This window comes from Cupressus sempervirens, chromosome 1, assembly GCF_028749045.1.
Source record: "Cupressus sempervirens isolate cs-2001-9-10 chromosome 1, ASM2874904v1, whole genome shotgun sequence".
Lineage (NCBI taxonomy): Eukaryota > Viridiplantae > Streptophyta > Pinopsida > Cupressales > Cupressaceae > Cupressus > Cupressus sempervirens.
Genome location: NC_143118.1, coordinates 897070395 through 897082988, shown reverse-complemented (window position 1 = coordinate 897082988; position 12594 = coordinate 897070395). Strand labels below are relative to the sequence as shown.

Genomic DNA, 12594 nt, shown 5'->3' with positions numbered 1-12594 from the left:
GTGCTGAATGCTCTTATTTCTGGAGGTTCTACCCTCAATGAGTTCATCAGGACAAAGATCACTAATCGTTTGAGCACACCATTTTGGCCAAAGAGTCGAGGAACCAATATCAAATGTTGTCGGAATAGCTAGATGAGGAGTAGGAGCAGGAGCTGTATTATTTGGAAGTGGCTAAGGTGGTGTATCGATAGCATCAGACGACTAATATAAAATAGAAGAACCCAAGTCAAAGATTGCTGAAGATTGAATCTTGGAATGCGATGGGGAGTCAAAGAGGAAATGGTTTGAGTTCCTCATCAAACACAACATCACGACTAAAGATTAAACGATCAGTATTTACATCAATCAGTCTGTAGGCCTTATGTGTGTGACTGTATCCTGTAAACATGAGTTTCTGGCTTTTGGAATCCAACTTAGTGCGTTCGGCATCTGGAATCCATACATATGCTAGAGAGCCAAAAACTTTCAAATGGTTGATCCTAGGTTTGCAACCAGACCAAGCTTCCTCAGGAGTCTTATGATTAACTGCAAGGGTGGGTGACCGGTTAAGAAGGTAGACAGTTGTGGATACTGCTTCTGCCCAATATTTTCTGAGTACATTTCTATGTTATAGCGTAGCCCTAGCCATTTCTGTGATGGTACGGTTTCGATGCTCTACAACACCGTTTTGTTGAGTGTGAGGTGTGGTGAACTGACGTCTAATGCCATGAGTAGTACAAAAGGCAGAGAAAGCAGAAGAATAGAATTCCCCCCCATTATCAGTCCTAAGAGTACGGATAGAGGATCCAGACTCTTTTTCTACTAGAGCTTTAAACTGCTGAAATATAGGAAAAGCATCTGATTTTTGGTTAAGAAAATATACCCACATTTTGCGACTGAAATATCCACAAAGAGTAAGAAGTACCTGTTCCCAGTAACAGAAGGAGTATTCATAGGACCACATACATTAGCGTGGACCAGCTGGAGCACTTTAGATGCCTGCCATGATTCACCATCCTTAAATGGTGTCCTATGTTGCTTCCCTGCTTGGCAAGCTCAGCAAACGCGATGGTTCTGGGTCTGGATATCAAGTAGGCCATGGACTAAATTATCCCGAGCAAGTTGTGCTAGATATTGAATGTTCAGGTGACCATATCGCTGATGCCAGAGGCTATTCAAAGCAGATGATTTTGAGATGAAGGCATGCTCAAGGGAATCGCCTGAATCTACAAGCCTATAAATACCATGATCCTCAAGACTGACAGCAAGGGTAGTGCGAGAAGTATGATCAATAATCGAACACTTATTTCCACTGAAAACGACATCCAACTAAGGAGAGTGCTTCATAATCTAACTAATAGACAGAAGATTATGTTTTATGCCAAGAACATAACATACATTGAGAAACATGAGTTTTCTTCCTCCAGACTAAATCTGAACATTGCCCTTGCCGACAATATTGTATTCTTCGCCGCCTCCAAAGATTACTAAGTTAGAATAGGGAGTGAATTCAACAAATCAATCACACCTGTCAGTGAAATGTCGGGAGGCACCAAAATCAATGTACCAGGCAGAAGATTTCACATGATCTGCAGGTATGCTGGCCATAAAGGCAGGGTAGATAGATTCTTTCTGCTCTGAGTGTTGGGCAGCATTGGCTTGCTTTTTAATTGAGTGACTTCTGATGCTGCTGATACTGATGCTCATAATATGTGAGTATCTCAAATGGCACAAACTTCGAGGTGAGAAAATGAAAGACCCAAAAAAATTGGAGTACCCAGAAAAAAGCTTGAAAAACCCAAAAATAGAATGCTGTCAAAATTCGGATCCGTTGACTCGAAAATCAAGGCACCCACAAAAATCTGATGAAGACCCATTTGAGATCTTGAAAAACCCACCAAGAATATGTGATCGGAAAATTTTTCCGAGGTCAAAAAGTTTGGGTTTTGACACAAAACCCTAGTCGGCAGCCATTGATGGAAAAAAGTTGCAGAACAAATGGCGGTTTTCTTATAAAAAATTGTCCGATCTACTTCCCAAAGCACGATGACAGACTGAGATGGTGCTGGAAAACAGTGAGGTCCTTCCAAATAAGGATAGATGTGGCTGGATCAAGGGTTTTTTTTTTTTTGGTAAAACTCAGAGCCGTTTTTTGTTTTTGGATTCAAATCACGCGGCAAGGAAAAAAAAAAAATTGAATTGCAGATGAGTCGCACAGATCAAAACGTGAGCAGCAGAAAAAAGAAATTCCAAAATGACCACGATTTGCTGATGGCAAAAACGGACCAGTCACGAGCAAGAACCTAGAATTTTAGAAGTCGCGATTTGCTGTGCAGACGCTGGTTGCAGAGGTAAATATCACCCAGTCGTGAGGGCAGGCCGTGAATCTCCTAAACCTGATTAAAAACCGTGATTTGTTGCCAAGGAAATCCGCAATTTCTTAAGAAAACAGCCACAATTTTTCAGACGTGAGTTGCAAGCAAAAATCGTGATTTGGAGTGGACAAAAACCTAGCTCCAGATTTCGAATTTCTCCAAGCAGAAAACCCTAAGCAGGTTTTAGAAAAAATCAACTGAAATAATTTTGAAAAAATTTACACAAATAATTTCAAAAGAAATTATAAATTTTTCTGAGAAAATTTAAGTATTAGCTCTGATACCATGTTACAAACGTAAATGGAAAAATACTTGACTTATTAATCAGAGATCAAAATGATCTATATATACAAAGAGAAGAGTCGAATAGAATAGAAACATTCTATTCTAGACTACACCTAAATATTAGAAACATTCTAATATTTACAGAGATATAATAAGATACAATAGTGAGCATTAAAAAGAAACATAAAGATTATTTTAATAGGTATTCTACAAAATGATTTTCTATTTTTTGTTTAAAATGAATCTGGTTTAAATTTGCCATTTGTGTAAATGTCCATGTGTTTGATGGCATAGTTGAATGCCTCGTTTCTTTTCGAGGATGGGAAGCAAAGGGGAAGCAAAGGGTGGTAATCGTTTTCAGATGAACTGGAGAATCTTTGAAAAGTAGTGTAGTAGGGGAGTTTAGGGTTAATGCTTTTATATTTCCTGCACATGCTTCAAATATGAATAAAATTGGAACTTGCTACCAAGAATTTTTTTTAAAACATGTCAGAACAAAGATACTTAAATTGTATTCCAGTCATAGATAAAATATTATACCAAAATAACTAAGTACCTGGAAATGTAACAAAAGCCTGCCCTTTCATTCGCCCATGCTGCATAAGGCGGAAAAGTAATTTCTGTCCAGGATGTTGGAACCGAACAAACAAAGAAACGAGATCTGTTTCCTTCACATCAGAGGACAGATTCTTGATGTAAAGGATCTGAAACATAACAAACACATCAGTTGTTTTAAACTACAGAAAAAGATACGCCACTTCACAGTGGTGAGAGTAAAACATGATCCAGAAAAGAATACACAAATATCCTGTCACACTTACATGAGAAGGGTGACCAGGAATATAATTTGAAAATTTGCCACCAGGTATCTCACGAATTGCATCTTCTGAAAGCTTGTTTGACAAAATCTGTGTCTCTGGAATTAAGTCACCAGTGAGACTATTGTTGTTTGGCACTTCCATTTGTACTTGGTATTCTGCTCCCTTTTCTTCTGAGTTTCCAATTACAATTGGATCTTTTTTTCTCTCTGATTTGTTGTCTTTGCACAACGCTTGTTTTTCCTCCAAATACGTATATAAATCAAGTACATCAGGAGCAGGTCTACAAAATACATCCGTTACAGGACGTTTAAATTGATAAGAAGCTCCGTCACGAGCACGTTCCTGAAACAGAAATAAATAAATTTACCTTCTTGAACAAGAAGTATAAACAAAATAAGCTATGCACAAATGCATTTAAAAAATTGCTTTACAAGTGGATTGAAAAACACAGACAATCGAATCCAAAAAATAATTGCTTTACAAATGGATTGTGGAAATCTGATAATGTTAATTCATTTAAACCTTACCTAGTTGCTTCAAGTTCAACCTTCTTTCAGTATGGAGAGATGGCTATGTTAGGAACATTTGAACATATTTAATAAGTACCAGGATGGATTAACTTTCAAATCAGGATGAGATATTGAATTAGCTTCAAGGAGGGAGATGCACCAATAGGAGTTCAGGGTCATTTGTTTCTATTTTCTTGCACTGATTGCAAAAGGTGGGGTCAAGGGGACATCCAGGTTGCTTAAACAAAACAACGAGAAGATGGCATCCAAACATGACAAGAGAGTAGGTTGTATATTTATTGGTCTTGGAATGTCTGCTTCCTAGATTGCTGCCCCACTTCAACTGGTGTTCTGAAAGTGCTAGCACCATACTCTGACCAGTTTCTCTGCCTGTTGTTCCAGAAACTCCAAACTCTTGTCTAATCTCCAAGTACCAAATCAAACTCAAAATCTGATATTGCAATGTGAGAAACTAGGGTTGAGTCTAGTCTCACTTTTTTCCTCAAGGTTTTCGTCCTTAGGAAAAATCCAATCACATTTAAGCAACTCTTAGGATTTCAGAGAATAACATATATTCATGGTGTCAATCCCAATGTAGCTCCACGCTTTTATAACTTCGATATGAAGAAAGACACAAACAACTAGGAAATGTGGGATTAAAAGCCAATTTCATCTTTTAGTCACTTAAGTGATTTTACAACTTTATAAAATTAAAATATTTAAATCAATCACTTAAGTCACTTAAACTTTAATATCTCTTGAAATACTTGTCTGATTGCCATGCCGTCTGAAATAGGAATCTCCCCTCATAATTCCCCATGTGACCAAATACACTTTCTAAAGATAGAAAGGGTCCATCTCTATTACCCCTGACTTACTATACATAGTAAGTATGGCAAATGGAGTCCAAATAACATCGAACAAAGGCCAAATCCATAAATCGTTGAATGTTGGAGATGAATCAATCCTCAGAAGACCCTCTAACCATACCCATTAGCCTACAAGGATCCAATATTAGGCTAATCCCTGAAATTCTGATGCTAGCAACCAATGGTGACATTAAACAACCATGGGGGATGAGAACACAGACCATAACACTCACATCAAAACTATGAGGAAACCAAGTGAATCTATCAAAATCAGCGAAGCCAGGATTTCATGGAAAATATGGAGGCTCTAAGAATGCCCCAACTGGAGATGACGTATCTCATAGCCATGACAACATGTAATGTCCTCTACTAGGGATTGTCCATTTAGCATGCAACATTAAACATTACTATGCAATATTGTGCCTTAACTAGATTGAGAGAGTCAATTTCCTCATAATACAAACCATAATTACAATATTTAAACCCAATCTTAACTTCTTTCCTAACCCTAATGGAGGATGGGGAATTACTGTCGTAGGGTACTAAAACCACATCCATAATTAAGCACAAGTGTTTCATGGACATCTGTCAATACCTCTTAGGAGGCAGAAATTTTTGATGGAATTACTTGCCCCTCCCTATACAAACCTGTTAGTGAACAGATTTGTTTTCGTGCTAATATCTTCTCATTGACTCTATTACCCTCCTTTTTCAAAGACAGTATAAGATCATAACAGTTGGGCAAGTTCAATAACTACGTTCCCTATGAATTGTACGAGGTACAGCTCCCCCATTGGATGTTCAATGAATCCCTAAATTAAAACATATGTGCTTGTTTTTTACCTGAAAACATGAAAGGCAATGCATCTCATTCTTGGATGAGAGGTCAATAATAAATAATTATAGGAAATAGTAACTGAAATAAGAAGATGCAAAGTTCTTCAAGAGTTTGGTGATTTGAAATTTTATTAGAAGATATTAGTAATATCATAATTAATTAATTTGTCAGTAAGCAAAAGATCAAAATAGATCAAGGATTTCAAAGAAAACATTTGCAAAGAAATGTTTCTCAATTCAATCTTTAGATGACACAGATGCAGATTAATTCTATAAATCCATTCATATTGTATTGATTCCCAGTTCAATAACAAAAGATCTATCACATATTAGATAGCAATTCAGTTCTACCATTACTCTCAAAAGATAACATTCAGTATATACTAACAAAGAGCAAAAACCATCATACAATTCCTTCCTTAATCTTCTAACCCCTGAAAAAGTGTAATGTCCCCTATCTAAAATGATAATATATAATTAAATAATAAATGAACCTATAAAGTTGATAAATAATATATTATTACTATAATAATATATTATTTCTTATTAATATAATAAATATAATAATGCATTATTATTAGTAAAATGCACATCATTAGTAAAAATAATAATAATCAGTTATTAATTATAATACCAAATACCACAATCAATTATTTAATATAACATAATAAGATATGCTAATCAGTATCTAATACGAAGAATATATAATTATAAATTAGTATAGATCTAATACAAAAATAATAAATAATTCTGACTATTAGATTGCATATTAGAGAAGGATTTGATAGAGACCATTGTGTCTCTTAATCATCGTACAATATTATATGCATCATAAACTAGTCATAACATCCATGTGGACGGCAGTTTAGGCATTGTACCATGACAATTTCTAAGCACTAGGAATGAGTCCACGGGGAAGTTTTCTATCAAAGATGACATCCCGCATGGAGGCTACGTATGACTGAAGTACAAAGAGGAATGCTTAGGGTGGAATGCACGGTGGTTAGGGATAAACATGAATAGCATCCAATCGATAACATTACCAACAAACTCCCTTGATAAGTAATTATGGAATAAATAAAGCAGGCACAGTGTCGATTAATAAAGAGACATGAATCCCTACGAATGGTCACTCTCATGAATGCATCCCATTCCCTGACTTTCCTTTGGGGAAAACAAGATATTTGAAGGCATAGAATATGATAGCCAGAGCATGGCAGAATTCTCATATATCGAATCTCTCTACTAGCAGAGGCCTTCATAGACATCGGGTATTATTGAAATCGCTAGATTGAAACAAATTAATATCAAAACTGTGTCGTCAAAGATAAAGGTCCATTTTTTGATTGAGAAAAGGAGAGAAGTAAGGATCAGAAACATTGAACAGGAAGTTGAACAGTGTCCGTCACAAAGTAAGGCCACTATTTATAAAGTTGAATACTTAAACAAAAAGAGAGATCTACATTCCGACGTAGAGGAAGGGAGAATCACACAGTATAGTAGAAGACCGTCCAAGTCATACCAGTCACCGGTCACAGGTCAGACAAAGGATTAAATAGTCTCTTTCGAAAAGTAAGGAAAGATATCAGCATTAACAAAATAAGATGCAAAGTTGATAAGGGGGGATTTTTAGTTTAAATCTTATCCAATACTCTTTTCTTTAGAGAATCGCATCTTGTGTAATAGGAAGAAAATTACAACTCCAATCCATTGTCCATCATAGTAGTGCAAAAATTATTCATCTTGATTAAAGTAATATCTACAAACGTAAAGATCCAATTACTAATACATAGTAATTGCACAGAGGTGTTAAATCAGTGAAATGATAACACCGTAACACTTTTGAATTATTAAATATCAAACATTCCTACCTATTTGTAAGAAATTATACCTATATATATGAAATAACATCCTGTTCGAGTCTAATTCGGATCATTTGGGAAAATAAGTAGTCAAAATTGGGTAACTATCTTTAATTTCTGGGGTAGCCAACTAAGGGCCATTACAGTGGTATCAAAGCATAATCCTGCCATCTTGTGAGAGAAGGCTTATGGAAACTTATGAGAGAAGGACAAATAAAACTATAATGAACGACTTAGCAAATGAAGTGAGCACATATATGGAACAAACCCACCAAACTAACCAAACAATATTGAATCAAATGGAGAAGTCAAATCAAGCCCTCCTACAAGCATTACAAAACATGGGAAACTCCATTAATAACCCAAAGTATAACTCTTCCCACAGGAAAGATATGAGTTCAAATGAACCAGATATTAACGAATCATCATCACCTAGAATTCTAAGACCTCCCTTCTTACCTAGAGAAGAAACTCAAAGGGAAGAGGAGGGAATAAACCAACCTATCAATAGCAAAGTAGAGAATGCAAGAGTCTATGCAAACCTTGAACCCGCAATTTGGGAACTCATAACATTTGCAGAATTCTAAGGGACAAAAACATGAGGGCCCTAAAAGAACCGGAAGACGACCAAACAAAGAGCTTAGACATAAGGTGAACAAGATAATGCCTCCAAATTTTGAGGGATCAGGAAAAATAACAGCCCATGCATGGCTCCAAAAATTAAACACATATTTTACTCTTAGCCCAATGATGGAGGAAGACACACTCCAATTTGCTATACTCCACTTAGAAGGTACGGCACATCAATGGTGGCACAATGGGCTTCTCTCCTTAAGACATCAAAACATTAACTCATATCAAGAATTCTCACAAAAATTGATCAAACGGTTCAACCAAGTTAAACCTGAATGGTACTTCAAAGAACTGACCCATTTAAAGCAATACGGAACGGTGGAAGAATTCTCTAATGAGTTCCAAAAACTTGCAGTTATGGTCCCAGATTTATCCCAAAAGAGGCTTATATACTTATTTGTTGAAGGCCTAAAGGATTCTATGAAAAATATAGTTAACCCATTAGAACCCCCAATGGTGGAAGAAGCCATTCAGAAGGCTAGAAAAGTGGAATCTAATTCATCAAAAGAAAGATCTAAGAATTTCTCGGCAAAGACAGAGCATAGAAATGAAGACTCACAAAGACCAAAGAGGGAAAGAATGTTATTTCTGCAAAGCAAAATGGAGTAGACGACACCAATGCCTGAGTACAGAAGCACAAAAACAAAAAAGAGGACACATTGAAGAAAGGCATATGTTTCAGATGTAGAGGCCCTTGGGAACCTAGACATAAGTGTGACAAGAAAAGTCAACTCCATAAAATAGAAGCAACGCACAAAATAAATAATGAAGAGGCTTCAGAACAAGAATGCAAACAGTGATCAAGAGAGGATATAAGAATAGAGAATCACGGAAGCTTTGAGGAAGTTCAAACTTTGGTCATACTCTGATCTAGAAATGCAAATATCAAACAATACATATATGTACATATTTTTATGATTATTAATAGAACTTTAATATTTAATTTAAATAAAAGGAAAGAGTGGCAATTAAGGGAGAACTGCTTATAACACCCTATTGTTAGCACCTTCCTAAGAGTGCAATTAAGGGAAAATAGCTAGGGCACCCTATTGCAGTGGTACGTTAGGGGGAACTGTGATAAGGACACCCTATTGCTCTGTAATTAAGGGAGAATCGCTAGAGCACCCTATTGCACAATTAATTGAGGGAGAACCGCTGAGGGCACCCTATCATAGTGATAGTAAAAGGAGAATTGCTAGCAGGGCACCCTACTACGCTATGATTATGGGAGGACTGATAGGACACCTCACTATAGAGAAAATATTTAAGAGGTCTAGGACAAGATAAAGTCTCTCCTAGGCACAATAAGGACTGCTTATCCAATTTATCATGAGGCTAGACAATAAATAACCAAGAGCAAAGAAGTGCATCGAGATAAGTTTCAAATTTTTTTCTCTTAGTAATTTTAATTGAAATTTATCATCTTGAGATCTAATTAAGTTTATAATTCTAATTAGACTATAATTCTAATCTCGGTTTCAAACTTTCTTTTTAGGATCATGGGATTGGATATCGATATTGAAGATTACCACTCACATTGGAAGACTTATAATTGTTTGAGGACAAGCAATTTTGGGAAGGGCGGACTGTAACATCCCCTATCTAAAATTATAATATATAATTAAATAATAAATGAACCTATAAAGTTGATAAATAATATATTATTACTATAATAATATATTATTTCTTATTAATATAATAAATATAATAATGCATTGTTATTAGTAAAATGCACATCATTAATAAAAATAATAATAATCAGTTATTAATTATAATACCAAATACCATAATCAATTATTAAATATAACATAATAAGATATGCTAATCAGTATCTAATACGAAGAATATATAATTATAAATTAGTATAGATCTAATACAAAAATAATAAATAATTCTGACTATTAGATTGCATATTAGAGAAGGATTTGGTAGAGACCATTGTGTCTCTTAATCATCGTACAATATTATATGCATCATAAACTAGTCGTAACATCCATGTGGACGGCAGTTTAGGCATTGTATCATGACAATTTCTAAGCACTAGGAATGAGTCCACGGGGAAGTTTTCCATCAAAGATGACATCGCACATGGAGGCTACGTATGACTGAAGTACAAAGAGAAATGCTTAGGGTGGAATGCATTAGTGGTTAGGCATAAACATGGATAGCATCCAATCGATAACATTACCAACGAACTCCCTTAATAAGTAATTACGGAATAAATAGTAAGCAGGCACGATGGTGATTAATGAAGAGACACAAATCCCTGTGAATGGTCACTCTCATGAATGCATCCCATTCCCTAACTTTCCTTTGGGGAAAACAAGATATTTGAAGGCATAAAAAATGACAGGCAGAGCATGGCAGAATTCTCATATATCGAATCTCTCTACTAGCAGAGGCCTCCGTAGACATTGGGTATTATTGAAATTGCTAGATTGAAACAAATTAATCTCAGAACTGTCTCATCAAAGGTCTATTTTTTGATTGAAAAAAGGAGAGAAGTAAGGATCACAAACATTGAACAGGAAGTTGAACAGTGTCAGTCACAAAGTAAGGTCACTATTTATTAAGTTGAATACTTAAACAAAAAGAGAGATCTACATTCTGACGTAGAGGAAAGGAGAATCACGCAGTATAGTAGAAGACTGTCCAAGTCATACCAGTCACGGGTCAGAGTCAGACAAAGGATTAAATAGTCTCTTTCAAAAAGTAAGGAAAGATATCAGCATTAACAAAATAAGATGCAAAGTTGATAAGGGGGGACTTTTAGTTTAAATCTTATCCAATACTCTTTTCTTAGAGAATCACATCTTGTGTAATAGGAATAAAATTACAACTCCAATCCACTGTCCATCGTAGTAGTGCAAAAACTATTCATCCTGATTAAAGTAATATCTACAAACGTAAAGGTCCAATTACTAATACATAGTAATTGCACAAAGGTGTTAAATCAGTGAAATGATAACACCATAACACTTTTAAATTATTAAATATCAAACATTCCTATCTATTTGTAAAAAATTATATACCTATATATATGAAATAACATCCTGTCTGAGTTTAATTTGGATCATTTGGGAAAATAAGTAGTCAAAATTGGGTAATTATCTTTAATTTCTGGGGCAGCCAACTAAGGGACATTACAAAAAGGCTTTCTAATCTACCTTAAATAGTTTCAATGTCAGAGGGGGTTTCCCTAAAAACTCAACACCCTCGACATTTAACAAAAGCAATTACGATAACAGAAAAAGAGTTTAAACAAGACACGCACGCTCTGAGTTCAAAGCAAAAACATAAGCAAAAAGAAACCCTTTATTGGGGCAGAATGTGACTCATTTCTGGCTTGATCCTCATCACCATCTAAACCACACGCTAATTTCCATTGGCAATATGCACCTATGAATTCCTGAAGCGCATTTGAGCTCGCATTCCTTAAACTCAGCAAACGCATTTTCCACATGTCCCCATCCCACTTCATTATGTTGAGCTGTCCCGTGTATTTTGGTAGGTGTTCCAAGCAAAGAGTCAGCATGGCTTTGATGTGTGCAACCTTCAAAAAGTTTGTGGTTCTAGGATTAGCTAATTCCTTAGTCGCCTTCAAATCTCCTTCGAAGGATTTAACCAAAGGTTCAATGTCAAAGTTCGCTTCATCGAATTGACCCACACTATTAAGATTTATAATCTGTATGACCTTGGCGAAGCCAGTGTACATGCGATTAATTTGTGTCTTGATGCTTTGAACATTAGCAATGGCGGATTTGTAGATTGAACATCTCCAACTCATATTCCTTTTGACTACATACAGTACACCACGGTCCACTACTTTGAGAGGATTTTGAATTAAGAATTTCTCTACACCATATTGTTCTACATCTGAGATTTATGTGACTACAGCCGACCACTTACCTTCTTTTGTTTCTTATGCGGGCCTTTGTGTTTGAGCTCCACTTAATAAAGCGTCAACTTCATTAAAAATTGTAGTACATTGTTGAAGGTACTCGTTGCCTTTCTTGCTCACGTCGTCTATCCATTCATCTATAGCTATCGCTACAGCTTTAGCATGCTGAACCTGATAAAAACTATGAGGTGATGTAAGGTCAAAACTTTGAGGAGCTTGAACTAGGGGTAAAACACCACAACCATCCAAGGAGTCAATATATTTGACCATCATGTTAGGTACTTGTTATCCTTTTATGATTGAACCAACATATGTTGAGCAGATTCACTTAACCAATGCTCCTTGGTCTCTCTGTTCAACACACCTCGACCCACTTTTGTAATTTCAAAGTCTATGACATTTAGACCTATCGAAGTATCTTTTGGCTTGTACAAGGCAACTTCTGTCATAACTTCCCCAATTTTAGCATCCATGACCCAGTGAGCAAAATTCTTTATCCTTTTAGGCTTCGAGCCCTTACAGA

The 12594-nt window shown here is 35.9% G+C and overlaps 1 protein-coding gene across 1 annotated transcript in view; it reads right to left on the bottom strand.

Moving 5' to 3' along the window:
• Positions 1-12594, bottom strand: part of LOC149580749 (uncharacterized) — a 164731-nt gene that overhangs the window by 30129 nt on the left and 122008 nt on the right. The window contains exons 5-6 of the mRNA XM_089793377.1: positions 3461-3802; positions 3196-3343 (exon numbers count right to left, since the gene is read on the bottom strand). Of these exons, the coding sequence (XP_089649503.1) occupies positions 3196-3343; positions 3461-3802 (490 nt within the window). The remainder of the gene's footprint in view (positions 1-3195; positions 3344-3460; positions 3803-12594) is intronic.